Source organism: Molossus molossus, unplaced genomic scaffold (genome assembly GCF_014108415.1).
Source record: "Molossus molossus isolate mMolMol1 unplaced genomic scaffold, mMolMol1.p scaffold_m16_p_4, whole genome shotgun sequence".
NCBI classification, from domain to species: domain Eukaryota; kingdom Metazoa; phylum Chordata; class Mammalia; order Chiroptera; family Molossidae; genus Molossus; species Molossus molossus.
The window spans coordinates 5657124-5675419 of NW_023425377.1; the positions used below are offsets into that span (position 1 = coordinate 5657124).

General features: G+C 53.3%; 1 protein-coding gene across 1 annotated transcript; it reads right to left on the bottom strand.

Annotated features, from left to right (window-relative positions):
• Positions 1–6128: 6128 nt before the first annotated feature.
• Positions 6129–15980, bottom strand: BNIP1 (BCL2 interacting protein 1). Its single transcript, XM_036240478.1, has 6 exons — positions 15733–15980; positions 13927–14019; positions 12732–12823; positions 10446–10547; positions 10122–10240; positions 6129–6704 (listed from the first exon to the last, which is right to left on the bottom strand). The coding sequence occupies exons 1-6, from the start codon at positions 15814–15816 to the stop codon at positions 6508–6510; spliced, it is 687 nt and encodes a 228-aa protein (XP_036096371.1). The 5' UTR covers positions 15817–15980; the 3' UTR covers positions 6129–6507.
• Positions 15981–18296: the final 2316 nt, after the last annotated feature.

The window sequence follows — 18296 nt, forward strand, 5'->3', positions numbered from 1 at the left end:
CGCCCAGGCGGTGCCGCCGCACCCTCGCACCCTCGCACCCTCGGTAAGGTTCTGCCAGGGCTCAGTGGCGCTGGGGGGTGGGGGCCGCACCGTATGCCCCTAGGTCCTGATCGCCTGGCCCTCCAACTTGCGCAGGTGGCAGAGGGGTGCGCCGTGGAAGAGCCAGCTCTTCGGACCAGGACGCCTTTCTCAGGAGCGGACGTTTTGCCTGGCGCACACCTGTCCAGCTGTCAGGCTGGAGCCAGCCGTCGCCTCGTCTCCCATACGCACTTGCTCCTCCGTGGAGTCACTTCACCAGGAGCACTCAGGACTGGCGGGAGAAGGGCGGGCTGGGAATAATGGGTGGAGAGCCCCCCCCCCCCCCGACATCGAGCCCAGTCCCCGAAGGGTGGGGGAGATGGCAGTGCCCCGCCTGCTCTGTCCCGCTCTCGCCTTCTGAGAGTCTCCTCCATCCTGCACCCTGCTCCCTAGGCCGCCCAGGCTCCCTCCGCCTAAGCAACATCCCCCCAGAGTGCTGCCCCGCAGACAGGGAGGGAGGCCCCCAGCTTCTGGTCGGAAATGAGCGCACTGGGGTTGTGGGTGCAGAGCCCCGGTGTGAGCTCAGGCACGCGTTGTCTGTCCTCTAACGCTGCCCGCACCCCCGAGAGGTCAGTGCCATCGGCTGTCCCTGTTCCAGATGAGGAAGCAGCAGAGGACCCCTGTCCAGGCGCCTATGGCCAGGAAGGGTACAACTCAAACCCAAGGCCACACTTTGACCACTGTGCCGTGAGGCCCACTGAAAACGCAAGCTGACCAATTCCACGGGCCCTGGGGCTTGGCTGTTGGGGACTGGGGGGGTTGATAACACCCACCCTCCCCTCACCCCAGCCCTTCATTCCTGACAGCATGGCTGAGACTCCTCTCTGGTATCTCTTAGATTAGCCCCAGCTATTTTTATTCTGCCCTTGCTCGGGGAAGAAACACAGCTTGGGCAAACCCTCAGCAGGGCCCCAGGGCGACCATCATTAGCCAAGGAGAAAGCAGAGCTTATTTTACAATTTTTTTCCTTAGAAGCATCTCCAAGTTGAGTCACCTGCCAAGGTGCCGTGAACAGGCCCTTTGGCTGCCTACAGTCACCGACACAAAGCATGGGGCCTTCTTTACAGAACCCGCTGACCTGTGTGGTTGGAGTCTCACCATCTGGGGCCCTGCGAGGGGTCAAGCAGAGGGGCTTAGTGGGGGGAACAGGCCCCAGGAAGGAAAAACGGGAGGCGAGTGGGGACGTGAGGGAAGCTGGAGAGGGGCCCGCGGTGCGTGGAGGGGGCGGTCGGGACACGAGAGGGGAGCAGCCTCTGAGCCATCTGGTCGGAGATGAGAGGGGTCCGGGGCCCCCGAGAAGTCTGCCGTGGGGACACCACCAGGAAGGATTGATGCCGACCCCCTGGACGCTAAGACTGTGGGGCGTGGGTGACCTTGACCTGGAAAGAGTACGCAGGGGAGAAGAGGGGGCTCTGTGCCGGCCTCGGGCTGAATCCATGGCGACAGGAGAGCAGCAGGAGCTCCCAGGGCAGCAAGACACCAGAGTCTGTGATCACAGAGCCGGGGTCTCCGGGGGGAGCAGAGACAGGGTCAGCAACTGCTGGGAGAGGAGCAAAGGTGGGCAAACGTCCTCCCGTGGGCAGCCTGGAGGTCACTGAGGACCTCAGCAAGACGTTGGGGACAGCGACGGCAGCAGAGGGCCGTGGACGGGCGGGGGAGGGGCGGGGGAGCCTGCGCTGGAGGCCAGCAGGTGAAGAAAAGGCACATCAGCGGGTGGCTCCAGGGGGCGCCAGCAGCACCGTGTCCTGTCCCAGAGGAACGCTGTCTCTCTCGGGGCCTTGTCATCTGTACTGTCCCCGTGCAGTCCCCGGGTGTCTCACACACGGCGGGAACTCAACAAATAGCATGTGCTCTTTGTCGTGAGCAAGGGAGCATCCCCCAAAGAAGTCACTCACACACGATTGTCTTTCCACGGTGCCGGTTGAGGAGGGGAGCCCCACGCAGGTTCCGCACAGACAGGGTCGCCTACACCACAGAAGCGAGCGGAGCAAGTGCCAGACGCGGGTCAGTGGTGGCCGTGCCCGGTGCGGTGGGCGTCCAGCAGGCTCCCACAGTGGCCGTGGTCCAGCCACGCTCGAGCGTGGGTGTCAGAGCCCTGAGTTCTTACAGCTCACAATGAGCAGAGGTCCCGCTCACATCAGCGTCCAGATGGAGTCCTTATTTAAGTGTCCAGACTTGCGGATTGGGGCGTCCCAGGCCCCTCCTGAGGGCGTCCCCCTCACACCCCATTGCCTCGGTGTCGTCAGCACCTGACAGAACTGCCGTGGGGGACAGCGATCCGTATCGGGGTGTCGGAGGTGCTTGTGCACTACATTTCTGATGACGGTAACAGTGATGATGACAGCGGTGAAGACAACGATGCAGAGCACAGATTCTCGAAGATAAGAACGTCACTGGTTCAGGGAGTAGGGCAGTTGGACCCCCCGAGACGTGTAACCCGTAACGTGTAACCCGTCTCTGGTCACCCCCTCTGTCTTTGTTGGTTCCTCTTTCTCTCTGTTCTTATTTCTTCTCGAGCTGTATGTACTCAGACCTCGGGGTGATTCCACCTGACCTCATGGCTTTTAAGTCTGCCTGCCAGAGACTTCCCTATGCACACCTCTCGCCCTGGCTGGTCCCCCAGGCGCCAGAGTTACATAGCCACCTGCCTCCCTGTCCTCTCCCAGTGGTCACCTCACCGACATTTCAAACCCAACGTGTCCACGACCAACCCCTGACCTTTCCCCTTTGGTTACGTAGGCCACAAAGCCCAGGTTTGCTCTCCTGCCTTCAGGAACGGTAACCACTCCCTCAGGAACCCTATCCAGCTGGTTTTCTCTTCAAAATAGATCCAGGGTGTGACGACCTCTCTCCATGTCTACTGTTAGCAGCAGGGCAAGAGCCAGCATCCCTGCCACCTGGGCAGCTGCCACCGTCCCTCTGCCCGGGCTCTCCGCTCTGCCCTGGGCCCTTCAATGTTATTAACCCCTAAGTCACATCAAGTCTCGCCTCTGCTCAGATCCCTCTAGGGGCTCCCCGTGTCTCTTAGAGGGCAAGGCCAACCCTCCCAATGACCTGCCTGACCTTCTATGATTGTGTCCCCACCGTCTCTCCGACCTCCGACGTCACTTCTGCCCCACCCCCCACACTCTGATCTAGACACAGTGGCTCCCTGGCTGTCCCCCAAGTGAACCAGTCCTGCTTAGATGCAGCACCTGGTTGCAATGTGTGGGTTCTTCCTACATCCCCAAGCAAGTCTCCGACACCAGCTGGGTGTCCAACTCAACTCGGTTCTGTTCCCAGCTACCTGGAGACAGCGTCAGAGCCCACAGGCTAAAAGCCGTCTCACCAGGCTGCCTCCACTCTCCAGCTCAGATGCAGACGGGACGTCCAGGCTGTCCCCTGCGCTTCTGACCTACAGGCTATCGATTGGAGGGTCCCACGACCCCCACCTCGGGCTCAATTAATGTGCTAGATTGGTTCAGAGAATCAGAGATGATTACTTATTAGATTACTGGTTTATCATAAAAGGTTGTGAGTCAGGAGCAGCCTGATGGGAAGATGCCGGGGGTAAGGTATGGGGACATATTGTCATTCTCCTCACCGGAAATTCCAAGAGTTTTAGGAGCTTTGGGCCAGGAATAGGACTAAGCCCATATATATATTTCGTATTATAAATCACAATATCATAGATGCTTCCACCATAGGCCTTTGCTCTAGTTGGTCCCTGTGTGAAACCCTCTTCCTTTGGCTGCCCATTTAGCTAAGTGTGTGTGTGTGTGTGTGTGTGTGTGTGTGTGTGTGGTGTCCCCCACCAAGTCTTTGCTCAAATCTTACCTCCTCGATGAGGCCAGCTCTGACACCCTACTTGATGGCCACACCTACATTCCAGATCTCCATTAGCCTGCTCCACTTTCCCCCCAAAGACTTATTTTCTTTTTTTATCCTCACCCAAGGACATTTTTTCCATTTTTTGTTCAGATAGAGTGGGAGGGAGAGAGAGAGAGAAACATTGAAGTGAAAGGGACATGTCAACTGGTTGCCACCCGCACGACCCAACCAGGGCCGGGGACAAACTGCAATTGAGGTACATGCCCTTAGCGGGAACCAAACCCGGGTCTCTCAGGACCGCAGGCCGACACTCTAACCGCTGAGCCAAACTGGCCAGGGCCAAACACTTATTTTCTAACACAATGAACAACGTATTGGTATGTTAACTGTTTACCATCCACCCAACCTTCCCCCACACACGAAAGTTCCACGCCGACAGAGAGTCCTTGTCTTGTTCAGTGTCCCTCACACAGGGCCTGCCTGGCACACACTAGGTGCTGAGCAGATACCTGAATGAAAGCTCTCTTGACTGACAGCTCTAGACTTGTAATTCTTGATGGTCAGCTCATTAAAATGTAGACTGCAAGCTTGCCTTACTGTTTCACAGTGAAAATTAAAGTGATTTATGACATGTCTTCCAAAAACAAGATATACAAGTGAGTTCTGTACATTTGTTTTTTTTAAAAAACTTTTTTAAAAAAAAAAAAATTCCCTATGAGCATTTCATATGGACTGATGGGGTTAGTCATACATTTGCCAAGACCAGCGAGCGAATGTGAACAGTGCCCCCTCATGGCTGAACATGGAGACAGCAACTTCCTGCACAGCTGGCCGGCTGGGGATGACTTTTAACCTCGGTGGCTGATTGGGGTTGTAAGATAAATGTTATCGATGACATTCCAAAATGGGTCAAATTCAACACTATTTTCAGGAGGCAAGTAAAAGAAGGGTAAAGTGTCAAAGCAAGAATTTTTAGGAGGACAGAGCCCACGCATTTCCATATTGTGAGGAGGATGTTGACAATTAGCGGGAAGCAGTAAAGGGAAATGTTAAGACAAGAAAATCCTAACTTGATAACATCCATCTGCTGCCCTTACAGCTGGAATCTGAGCAGGAATTTCCCATCTGTGCTTTATTCTCAGCTTTAATCTGACTCTGAATAAGACGCCTGCGTGCCCAGCGCACACCCAGTGTCCTCTGGGGCCAGAAGCTGTTCAAGGGCAGCGTCCTAAGTGCAAATGCCCACACTTGGGCCCAGAGGCTGCTCGTGAAACCAGCCAGCCTGCGGCGGGCAGCCGATCCCGCAGCTGGGTCCCAGGGCGCCTGGCATTTCAGAGCTGAGGCCTTAGCTGGGCCCCGCCGCTCCAACAGACCCAAGCAGAACTCCAGGTCCCAGGCCAGCTCCACCGGAAGCCCTGCTGTCTGCCGCAGGGCCCTCCGCGAGTCCCGCGTCTGGGGACGCCACCGCTCGCCACCGGGAGCTACGCTCGCTACCCTCCACTCTCCTTTGATTCTCAAATGGACCTGCGAGCGTCTGGATGGACGATGGCCCCCGCGGAATAGGTGGGGAAACTGAGGCACTGGGCCAGAAGGGCACTTGCCCACGGCCATGTGGCCCGTTAGTGCAGAGCGAAGACTGAGAACCAAGGCGGAGCCAAGCCCGAAGCCCACGCTCCTTCCACTTCCCCGCTGCCTCCACATCACCCCCCAGCCTCTGGGGCTATAAATAGTGGGGAGGCGGGTGCGTGAGCAAGGTTAGCCAGGCCTTCGGCACAGACACTGACATCGCCAGCCTGGCCTAGCCAGGGCCCTCTCCCCTTGGCCTCAACAGAACCCAGGCCCAGGCAGGCCTCAGCTTATCACCAGCTCCACTCTCCCTGGCTATATTTAGCTCTGGACCTCAAAGAGAAAGGTGTGGGCCAGCCCTGCGACACTGCGCCCCAGGCCAGGCGGCTGTGCGCAGAGAGGGAGGGTTGTCTGCCTCGGCCCCTCCCGGGGCTGCTGTGCTCCTTCCCTAGCACCTGCGGGGTCTGTCCTCCTCGCTCCCCGAGCGAGGGGCCCTGGCTGCTTTATCAACGTATCTGCAGCAGCCGGCAGTGTCAACACACCGCGTGGGCCTGTGGCTCCATACTGCTCGAAGTTCATGTCCTAGAAATCGGGACATCAAAAACAGAGGCTCACAAATTTGCAGAGGGATACCTTGTAAAACCAAATGCATGGCACCCTGTTAAATAGTCAAGTTTATTCAAGGAATGGACACGAGTTTCCATCACCCTGCCCCTTCTCTTCCCTCCAGGAGATGTGGCACGCAGGCTGTGGGGGAGAGGGACAGAGAGGAGGAACATCAAGTCCCAGAGGGCGGCTCTGTGCGCCACGCAGCAGCCACCCAGTGTGCGACGGCTCTCGCAGTCCTTGCGTCCTGATGACAGGCCTCCCTTGCTCTGCTCGCCCTTTACACGGCAGCCACCTGCAAAACCTGGGCAGCTGCCTCCATCCGACCTGCTCAGCAACTGAAGCGGACGGGGGAGGTGGAGCCGTGGGCAGCCTGGGCCGGAGCGCAGAAGCCTGGCTGGATCCTGACACCAGAGCTCAAGGGCATCCGCTGGCGGCTCTCGGGTCTCATAAGAATGGAAAGAGCCGCTTTTTTACAATGTAGAGAACCGTGGCAAGAAAAAGGGCCAGGGCGAGGAAAATGAGAAGCTTGTCCGTCAGCTCGCGGCGATTGTATTTTGTGATGAGCTTCCGCCCCAGCTGGATGGTCCCCGACATGGACTTAAACTCTTCGTTGGCATCCAGGATAGTCCGGGAAGAGTTGACTGAAACATAAGAGGGAGGGAGCCTGACTCAGACCGCAGAGCAGAGAATCCGAAGATGGCCCTGCTGGCCGGGTGCCCAGCACGCGTGCTCTCCGGAGCCCGCTCCGAGCCAGAGGCAGAGACTGAACAGAGAGGACCAGGGTGGAGAGCAGGGACAAACGAGGGCCGGCACTCCTGGGCCCCGTCCAGCTCAGACTGCTGTGGTTCGTTCCCACACGGCACAGGGCCACAGCCAGGCGTCCTCCGGTGCAGGGACCACCAGGGAAAGGGCAGAAGACGGTTCTTCCAAACCGCCAACCTCGGCTTCCTGAAGCAGGCGGGCCGCTGGGCCGCCAGCCACAGAACGAATCCGGTGACCGCGCACGGGCCCTGGGAGGTCTCTATGGGGCAGAAGCTGAAAGGCCCCCTCCAGGACACCTGGCGGCCAGGTCTGCTCTGCGGGATCACGAAAGGCTGGGCTGGGCCCCGCCACCAGCCCTCACCCAAGCAGGCCCCTCGGTGCCGGGACATGGACACCTGTGCTTGGGCTCCGAGTGAGGCCTAAGGGAGGCGCGTGTCCCAGCAGGCATCTGCCTGGGTGTCAACATTACTTCTGAGTGTGGGTGCCCGGGCCTGACACTTGGGGAAGGGGCACCTGGCCAGACTCCGGAACAAGGTGAAACAAGACATCATCGGAACATCCACAGAAGGAAATGTGTCATTAAGTAGAAAGCAAGGCGCTAGAGGTACGTGAGATGCTTTCATTTATGTATGAAAGAGGGGTGGATGGCGTTTACTCTGCTTATGCCGTCCACTCCTGGAGATCTCAGGAGGATTTAAAAGAAATGGTAACAGTGGTGGACTCTGGGGGGAGAGCCGGAGGTCGGGGGTCAGGGTAGTCAGAGGGGCCGTCTTTCTGTTTCCCTCTCGCACCGTCTAAGGCCGTGTAGTCCAACATGGCAGCCACTAGGCACACGAGGCACCTGGGCCTGTAAACCGTGGCCAACCAACTGCCACGTATAAAATCGCCACATGGTTTCAAAGACTTCGTATAAAGAAAAAAGGAATGTAAAACAACTTAATAATTTTTAATGTGAACTGCATATGGAAATGGTGATATTTTACAATGCATTATTAAATTAATTTCATGCCTCGTTTTCCCTTTTTGGACGTGCCTCCTGGAAACAGAAAGCGACGTACATACGGCTCACATGGAGTCTTTCGAACCTGCTGGCCTGGAGGGCCTTTCCTTCACCATGTAACTTACCTCTTCACCAAATTCCGAGGTAATAAGTAAATACAAGGAATTACTACAAGACACAGAAACGCCCTTCAGAAAAGGCAGATTAGCCCTGGCCGGTTTGGCTCAGCGGTTAGAGCGTCGGCCTGCGGTCCAGAGAGACCCGGGTTCGGTTCCCGCTAAGGGCATGTACCTCGGTTGCAGTTTGTCCCCGGCCCTGGTTGGTCGTGCGGGTGGCAGCCACTCGATGTGTTCCTTTCACATTGATGTTTCTCTCTCTCTCTCTTCCTCTCTCTCCCTCCCATTCTACCTGAACACAAAAATGGAAAAATGTCCTCGGGTGAGGATTAAAAAAAATAAAAAATTAAAAAATTAAAAAATTAAAAAAAAAAAGAAAAGGCAGATTAGGGGAGAAACGAACCCTGACGTAGGAAGACCTCTCTCAGCTGCTCTCTCCATACCCCCACTTTTCAGACACCCAAGTAACAACCTGTTAGTAAAGACCTAACAGGCCTTTCTTTGTAAACTTTCTGTATGGAGAATTTACAGCATTTCAAAAGTAGATAGAATAGTATGAAATACCATGTGCCCATTACCCTACCCTAGGACCACCAGCGCTCGGGCAACCCTGTCCCCTTGCTCCCCCCACCAGCAAATTCCAGACATCGTATCCCTAACAGGCTTTTAAAATAAAAATGGGCTCTAATTGGCTTTTAAATCGAGCTGAATTCGTGAGCCAGGAGATTAAGAACTGCAGTCCTTTTTCAGCAGCTCTCTCTCCTACAAAATGTGCCCGAGAACAGTCTTCAACACCCCAGAAACCACCAGTGTCTGTGTTCCCGTCCCACCACCCAAACACATCGCCTGCTTCTCATACATGTGTTGGGGGCGGGTGTCTGTCACCTTCACCTGAGCAGAAAGCCTGACGCAGGCCAGATGCCTCCATCTCACGTCCTCCAGGACCGCTCCCAAGGCTCAGACCGTGCCCGCAGAGCACACTGAGATGAGGGGACCGGCTGGCTCCAAGCCTAAATGCCCAGGTCAGTTCCAAACACAGGGCGTGACCTTAGGGACAAGCTGCTGGCTCTCCTATTGCTTCTGCCTGTGTGAACAGTGTACTGAACACAAAACGTGGTCAAAACCACACACGCTTTTTAGAGATGATACTGGTGCTGTGGTTTCGGTTTTCTTCTTTGGTGTTTCTGTTTCAAGAGTATCTTAGAGAGACACACTGAGATATTTATGGAGGATGGCTAGGATCTGCTTCAAAATCATCCAGATGGGGGCACAGTCAGGACAGAGTTGAAACGAGATTGGCTTGAGTTGACAACTGTTGCATCAGCCTGTGGGTTCATGTACCATGCTCTCTACTTCTGTTTCTGTGAAATCTTCCCAAAGTGTCTCAAGGAGTAAACCCTCTTGTCTTCCTACGTGCAGGGCCCAGAGGGGGCCCTTCCCCTCTCGTCACAGGGAGAGGCCGTGGGAAAGCTGCTGGAGAGGCCCCCGTGGTCTCAAGCAGCCTCTTCTGCGGCCTCTGACTGTATCTTATAAAAGAAGCTCATAGTAAAAACCAAACCAGGGTGCCCGGCCGGAGTGGCTCGGTGGTTGAGCATCAACCCATGCACCAAGAGGTCACAGTTTCGATCCCCGGTCAGGGCACATGCCCAGGTTGTGGGCCAAATCCCCAGTGGGGGTCATGCAGGAGGCGGCCAATCAATGTTCTTTCTCATTGATGTTTCTATCTCTCTGTCCCTCAATTTAAAATCAATAAAGGAAAAAAAACACACACACACCGTGGAGAGTGTAACTGTAAGCTGGCCGCCAATCACTGAAGCTCTGGGCAAGGTTCCCAGAGCGGCCTGGCCCAGTCGGTCCCGAGAGTGCTCCATAAAGAACAGACCCGCGGGCCCGCCCCAACCTGCTTGCTGGCACCCACACTGCAGATCTCCTGCTTTTCACACGAGTGCAGTGCTCCGCTGAGGAGACCTTTCAGTGCGGCTGCACGACTATAGAAACCAAAGAGCAATAGGCCAGCGTATCTCACTCGGGGCAAAATCACACTGTCGTGGAAGTGAGAAGCCACCAAGTCAGGAAGCCTGGGTGGGACGCAGAGGTGGAGGAGCCGGGGGCAGGTGCCGGGCCAAGGACTCCGGAGCCGGGCCCCCGGGAGAGGCTCCCCACTGCAGGCCCCGCTTTACCTAGCGTCTGCATGGCTTCCTCGCTCTGCTGCACCTGCTGGGACATCATCCTGCTGATCCCCATGAGGTTCTCCGTGATGCTGCTGGACGTCTGCGCCAGACTCTCCTTGGTGGTTTTCCTAGAAGTGCGGAGGAGGAGGAGGAATGTCAGCAAAAGCCTGGCTGCAAGACAGCCCCAGTGCAAAGGAGGCCCCATGTTTTAATCTACCAAACTGAGACATGTTTAAATGTTCAGGGGCAGAGCTGCCAAGGGCGCGCTGAGCCCACACTGAGAGGCTACTAGCAGGGACGTCCACTGGCGCTCCTCCTGTAAGAGAGAGATACCTTTGCCTCAAGAGGTCTCCTCCCTTGAGCAGCTCTGCTTTCTCTAGATTGTCGATTGCGATTTTGCAAGTGAGATTCGCTTTCCTCCACGACGTCTGATTGCTGGAATCAGAAGGGGTGTGCGTGAGTTTCTGCTGACTCTGCTAGGCTGACAGTTCAAGTCACAGCAGTTCTTCCTTCCAGCAGGAAGTGGTGGGGAAGTGCACCCAGGGGTGGCCCATGGAGTCCAACCCCACCTCCCGCTGCTTCCTCCTCCTGGTTGCCCTAGCAACTGCTCCAGCTCAGGCCCAGGACCCTCGTCTGCACCCTGGCCACCTCTGGGATGTTCTCTTACTGCCCACACTATCCCCCCGCCGGGCAGCCCGAGGGAGCAGTCTGGCCAAGGCACGGCTTTGTATGCAGCCCGTACGGCTCCAGACTTCAGGGTGACCTCCGAACCCCGAGCTGAGCACACGAGGCCCGGCTCCGCCCAGCCCTCCCTGTGTGCACTGCTCTGCCCTGTGTGCAGCTGGCTCTGCTCCCCGAGACCGTGCCTTCCCCGTGTCTGTGCCACCAGCAGCTACAACAGCAGTCTCTGGCCCAGCAGCTGTTCAGCAAGTATATGTTGTAAGAAGTAGAAAAATCACAAAAAGGCAGTTTTCCTCAACATCTCTTCAAGGTCTGCTGTTCTTTATGCACCACAGACAGACCTCGATGACACAAGCACACTGCACCAGCAGGCCTGGTGGGATGTGATTTATTTACATGCTTGAACCCCTCTCCCTGGGAGGGACGACTCTGATTTGGTGAGCAGCAGCCTAGAGTTAGCAGGCAGTCTTTGCTGATGGACTAGAAAAAGTGAATTGGGTCTCTCGGAGAACCAAGCTCATGGTCTAGAGCTCGTAGGTACCGGGCTCACACCCACTGCACTAACCCTGAAATGCTGCAAGTCAAGCAGAATACGTGAACTGGCGGCGGTTTTCTACCTGCTGAGCCCTGACGCCTGCACAGCGGGCCATGCCATTTCACACCTAATACTGAAAAAGAACCAGTGGCCTTTTCAAACTGTCAGCGACGCACAAATGAACGAGCAGCAGTGCCTGCCCTGGAGGGCTCACATATGCTGGGGAGGAGGACAAGCAAGCCAATATTTACTGTTCAGTGTGACAAGCACGGGGACCCAGGCAGGTACAGCCAGTGCTTCCACACACAATCACCACAGCCTTGACTTACTGCTTTCTCTCCTCTGCCCTCGAACTCCCCAGCATGAATGGCCATTCTCAACTTCTCACCCTGCACAGCTGATTTTGTCCGGCATAACTTGACATATTTTATACGAGGGGTCTCTTTACTCAGTGTTTATAATCTGTGTGCCTTTGGTGGCCCTGGGAAGCAAAAGTCATCATGACACCAAGTGTCACTACTGAGCCAAGCACTTGAGCACTGCTTGGACCAGCCTCCAGCACACCCAAGGCTTTGTCCGCCCGTCTCCTCCTGATTGCTGGGTGTCACAAACACAGCTGGCTACCAGCTGAGAAGATGCTGGAGCATCACTTAAATCAGAAGCAAAGCCACAGACAAACACAGATGTGGCAGAGTTCAACCAAGTCCCAAGCTCTGTTAAAGCTCCTCCTCCGGTGGCCCAGCAGGAGCTTTAACAGAGAATGATCTGGCTACCAAAAGGCTGGGGAAGGTGATGGAGTCCTCAAATATTTTTGCAATAAAAACCCTCTTATGATTATGGTGTAAAAGTCAAATGTGAAGGGACAGGTAATGTTTCAGACAATTTTGTTGGAAAAATCCCCCAATTCAACACCAAGAAATAGCACATACCTTCAATGACATAATAGAGCATTAGCCCACAGACACAATAACCTCAATTTCAACATAATATAAGCTTATTTATATTGTTGTTTCACTTTTTAAGATAAAGTCCCATTCAAATTTTCTAAATTTTAAACCATCTTAAATAGGTTCACTTTCAGTAGACTTTTTCTGATACCAGTTCTCCTTAGATAAAAAGGACCTATATTACAATAGCAACCATTTTTGTTTGGTTTTGTTTTAAACATATAAAATACAGTGTAACATCGAACGTGCTTTTGTAAATTATGCCCGGGTTCACCTACCCAACAGCCCTGCTTGCCCTCCTCTTTGGGAATTACCGACCTAAAAAGAATCTTCAGTCCGTGTATAAATGACACGATTAAGTCGTTAAACCCAGGTGTCTTAGACAAGCCCAGGGCCGAGTCTCCCAGGGAGCACATGCCCCAGCAGAGGCCACTGGCGGGAGGCCAGGCCACCTACCTGAGCATCTGTTTCCTATGGTTCTCCACCTCCTGGAGCAGACGCTGCTTGTCCGACTCTTTGTCTTGCTCTTTAGCCGACTGCTCAAGATCCTATGGGGGGAACAGCTCTATATAAAAATGCTTTCAAAGCCAATACAAAACCCAGAGAGTACTTCTATTTCTACCAGGTCATAAACAGCACTTGAAAACTCTCCTAGAGCAAGAATGCCAGGTAACACAAAACGAACACCCTTCTAAATACACAGCTGAGTCTGTAAGAAAATAAGGACCATCCCAAGACCCCAAAGTGAAGAGGAAACCAAGAACCAGCGCAGCCAGCCTGTGAGTGATGTGTGGTTGCCCCGGAGTGGAAGATGCACTCCCGCAATGCAGTGCATGCCTGACAAGAAAAGAAACAAACTCAACAGGAGGCTGACCCCGCTCTTAGACATCATGGGAATATAAAAAACTGCATACTTCCAAAACTGCCCTTGAAAATCCCTTTGCAACGCAACACGCAGGACACACACATATTGTTTCTGAGCGCCCAAACAGCCAGTTTTGCCACCAGCTTTGGAACAGACTATCTTGTGTTAAGCAACGACAGTTGTTGGCTGGGGCCACGCAATACGAAGCACAAGGCTTTATACCCCAGCACCACATGCAGGGAGACCAAGTGCCCAACAACTACCCAGAGCTGGGCAGATCCCTGCCACCTATGTCACCCTCCCTGAAGGCACAGCAGCAGAAACACCAACACTATCCAAACGGTACTTCTTGCTGTTGTTTTTGAGATGGCACTTATACCGGAGTCAAAGTCAGGAGCATTGTATGTGCGTGTGATGTGACTACGAAACAGAAGGAAGAGGCTGGGCAAAGCGACAGCCTGAAAAAAATAATCCAGGGGACACTGATGATGGATTGGGATGGGTTGGAGAGAGCGGGAGAGAAAAGAAAGCAGTTCAAGCGACCTCAGAGTTTTTAAGTTGGAAAATTCCAAGGACAACGGTGTCCCTGCCACCCACTTAACACAGCTGGCAGTGCTCTGCATGCCAAGGTTCCTAGTTTTAACCTGGAGATCAGGTTGGTACAGTTATCCTCACTGTCTAAACGTCTGCTGAAGAACCTGGGCAGCTCTCAGGCAGAGGTCAGTCCGAGGACCGGGCTCTCTTCCTTGTTCCCTATTCTTAGCATCTGGTTCTGCAGCTGCTCACCTGGATTCTGTGCCGCAACTCTTGAAACTTCTCTTTTACTTTAGTATTCAGTTCAGTAAGTGCGCTCAGTGGTCCTGAACAATCTCGAATATCCTAGGAGACAATGAAGACATGATGGGGCCTTTCACAAGGCAATGAAATGACACCACCTGTACAGTGTGAGCTGGCTTACACCACAACTAAGGTTGGCCCACTGACTGTAATTCATCCTGATCTGTGCAGTTTACCTCTGCAACACAAGCAAACACATTGTTATTTACACTTTCCTCATCCTTCTTTCAATTAATCTTGAATAGGTAACATAAAAGCAGAGAGAGAAACGACTATCTTGACTTATTAGTTCCTTAAGTTTAACAAAACACCACATGTCGAGTATGAAAGCCTTCAAGTAGCTCGTGTGTTCAACTAAAATGGAAATCCAAAACGGATACTACTAACTTTAGATCTTTGAAAACCAGGATGCCAAATTCCTGGCACCATATGACAAAATTAACTTCAATCTGATGTCACAAACCATCTATTAGAAATCACAGTGTTTATAGACTTATCCGAGGATAGGTGTAGAATCTGTTTCTGGACAGTCAGGATTATTGGAGGCAGGTTTTAGAGTAGGCTATGTGCTTCGGATTCTGGCTGTGTATTTATTAGCTGTGCAACCTCGGGAAAAAAAATCACTTGAGTTCTGTGCCTCAGTTTCCTCATCACATCACCTCCCTTGTAGACCACGTATGTATGTAAAGCACTTAGCAGATGAGCTGAAACACAGTAAGAGTGCAATGAATATAGCGGTAATCAATCTTTCTGATTAGATTTTAGAACTGACCAGACGTTTTGTAGCTTACACACGGCAGAAGGGAAGTTCAAGAATACATGTTCGCATTGTTCCCTCACTTGTTGTCTGGTTTACTCATTAAATCACACTTCCTGGACCCACAGGATAAACCACGAATGAGGTTCATTTTGCATCTGGTTTCCGTGCGGCCTCTACTTTCCTTCACTTTTGGCCCCAGCTAGCTGCAAACTCTGAATTTACATCTAACGTTTAGTAACATTTGTTGGAAATAGAAACGATTTGCCTAAAACCACGGTTTAAAACTCTTGGTTTCTCTTTGCTGAACCTAAGGAACCAGTTCTACATTCCCGACTCCTGCCTATGCCCACTGGCGTATTGCACTACTGCCTTCTACCCTCAAGTGGCCTGAGCCCCTTCTCCGGGCTGGCTTTCCCCGTCCGGGTCCCAGCTCTGCCACCCTCGCCTTCAGATGCATGCCCTGCCCCTCTACTCGATTCCTCGTTGGCAAAACCACAACCACGGTCCAGGTGCCGTTCGCTTCACGCGGTGCCTCCCCCGCCAGGTGGCCTTGGGTGCCACGGGCACCAGGCGCAGCGGCGCCCCCCAGCAGGGGGCGGGGCGGACGCCTGCAGAACGCGCCCGACGCCGGGGACGGCGGCCGGGGGCGGGGCTCGGCAGGGGGGCAGGTGCCTTGGGAGGTGGTCAGAGCACGGCGACGGCAGGGGTCCGTATGGGAGAGGCCAGCGGGCCACAGAGGGGAGCCTGGTCAGGGGCAAGGGACATGGGGGTGGCCCGGAAAAGGGAGAGCCAGCGGCACCTGGATGGAGGCTCGAGACCAACAGTCCCGGGGAAGGGACCAAAGCGGGCAGAGCGGCGGGGGCCGGCCGCAGAGCCGGGCCAGCGCCAGGGAGACCTGCCGAGCGGGGGGAGCTGGGGAGTGAGCCCGCGGAGCTCACAGGCCGCGGGGCTCGGGTTAGGCAGCTGGCGCCCAGCAGCGGCCCTGGAATCAGTACCTGGATCAGCGCCTTCACCTCCAGGTCGAATTTGACAATCTCTTGGTTGCAAATCCGGACGTGGACATCTTGGGCAGCCGCCATGTTGGAGACGCCGGCTACGGGCAGCGGCGAGGGCCAAGTTCAAACGCGTTTTTGTGCCGCCGGGTCTTGAGACAGCGCCCCCTAGAGACCGGCCCGAGGCGGCGCCGAATCGTGGGGACTTCCTTCCACACGTGGGGGGAGATCGGCCTCGCTTCTTCGTGTGATCCTGAAAAATCGGGGAGGAAGAGAAGGGGGGATATCAAGAACGCTTTCGTGGTGGCCTCGCCCCATCTTCCGCCGAACACCCACTCTAATGATTACAGAGTTTTCGCACAGAGAAGGAAAAGAAAGACTGGAAGACAAGGCTCAATTGGGATGTCTCTGGAAGATGGCATTGACAATTTGTATATTTCTTGAAGCCTTCTTGCATGCTTCATATTTTACAGTGAACCTACATCACGTCTCTGAGCCTCGGTCCCCTCAGAGGCCACCTGGTGGCGGTGGCAAGCACGGGGCTGCTGCAGGATTCAATGAGACGAGACGCACCCAGCACTGTGGAAGGTGGCCTCGGGGCCGAGCGCAGTGCTCACTGGCTGCTGTTATTATATTACTGACATTTTTGGAGCACTTCCTATGTGCCAGGCACGTGTACTAAGAGCTATACGTGCATCATCTCACTTAACTCTCACAACAGCCCTATGAGATAGAATTATTCGTATTTTACATGCGAGGAAGCCCGCGCAGGGAATGACGACTTGCCCGGTGCAAATGGGATTGCCAGGTCCAAGGACTTGTGCATTTAACAATGGTGATCCATGCTACGAAACTGCTCTTCACAGAGGCTGTATCTGTGGGAGTTCACACACCCACCAGCATGTGGTGCAGTGCCTGCTTCCCACTCCGCAGCGTGGGGTGTTAAACACTGGGATGTTTGCCAACCTGAGGAAGTGAAAACTGCCATTTTAAAATGTGCATTTCTCTGATCATGAATGAGGTTGAGAACTAGTATATTCTGCTCATTTCTCTATTGGGATGTTGGTCTTTTTCCTGTCAATTCCCAGGAGCTCTTTATATGTGAGGAGGATTAGCCCTTAGCCATGAGCTTTTTTCTTTGTATATAGAATTTTGAGTTGGCTTAGTGCTTTGTGGCCTTTTTTATTTTTTACTTAACTTTTGTCTCACATCGAATTTACCAGTCTTCATTTATGCCTCCTGGATTTGCAATCCAAATTAGGAAGGCCTTTTCCCACCAATAAGAATGGTTTGTATGGTTTCTTCTTCTTTACATTTAGATCTTTACTCATTTTGAAATATATGATGAGTTATGGTGTGAGATACAGAGCCAACTTGACTTTTTCCAGAGGGTTACCCAGCTTTTCCAACACAGTTTTCTGAAGAATCCATCTTTTGCCTCATTTACCATACTAAATTCTCATGTTTACATGTATTTCTATTCTGTTGGCCTATCAACTCATTCATGCACCAAAATGACATTTTTTATTAGTTTTATGTGTCTTAATACCTGTTGGGGATTCAACACCTGCCGCTCCCCCCCCCTCCCCCCAGCATTTCCCATCTATTGTTTTTTTCCCAGGTGAATTTAGGCTTAAAGTTCTTTTTAACCATATGGGTAGGTCCTTACTGGGATGGCATTACATTTTTTATTTAATGTAAGAGGACTGACAGCTTTGTGTTACTGACTGCTCCTGTTCAAGAACTTGGACTCTTTTTGCCTTTGTTCAAGTTTTCTGTATCCTTCATAGTACTTTCAAGATTTCTTTCGACCTTGTACATTTTCTGTTAATTCCTGGAAATGTTCTTTTAAGATGAACTTTTGAAAGAAGTGGAGATTGACATCTTTCAGGTCAAACGTTCCGGATCCTCAAACAGAAGCTCCCCATGTAGGACAGTGAAAGCAGCCTGGAGTCGGCAGGCAGCAGATGTGCTCACATGACCTCGGGCCCCTTTCACATCCTGTTTCTTGCTGGAAATTCCTGTGCAATCGACAGTCCCCAATTGCCTCTCTCTGCAATTAAAGAAGAAAATACAGCTCCCCTTTCCTCTGCTCTTCGCCACTAATAAAGTGACCCAATTCTTAGCCCGCCAGCAGCCACCTTTGAGGGATAGGTATGCAATTTGGTGACCCACACTCCCAGTCGAACTGCCGGCGTTGTTTTGTTCCCATGGCCTGGTTCCTACATCTGCTGGGTTTTGGCTTTAGTTCTTTCTGGTTTTCAGATTCTAAGCCCTTTATTTTCCTCCTAAACAGACATCCATCTCAACAGTGCCTGTGACTCGGCCTGGTCCCTTGGAGATGAGTGTGAACTGTCTCTGAGCACAGCAAGCCGACTGGAGTTTGAATGGAGCTCCATAGCACATCAGCTGGGTCTGGAGCGAGTCCCCTCATCGAAGTCTAGTCTGAAGACTACCCACCTCACTGGGCCACTGACAGCACCTAGCAGGGGCTTCATGAATGCCACCCTCGCCTTCTAGGACTTTCTAACTCCTTCTTGCTGTTCTGAACCTTCCAGTATTTCCCG

What these genes read in the sequence shown, in the direction of transcription:
- BNIP1 (XM_036240478.1), bottom strand. Translation starts at nt 15,816, where the DNA reads ATGGCGGCTGCCCAAGATGTCCACGTCCGGATTTGCAACCAAGAGATT. An exon ending in CATAGGAAACAGATGCTCAG is followed by an intron (nt 10,548 to 12,731) that starts GTAGGTGGCCTG and finishes TTCTGATTCCAG; the next exon opens with CAATCAGACGTCGTGGAGGA. An exon ending in GGAAGCCATGCAGACGCTAG is followed by an intron (nt 6,705 to 10,121) that starts GTAAAGCGGGGC and finishes CTTATGTTTCAG; the next exon opens with TCAACTCTTCCCGGACTATC.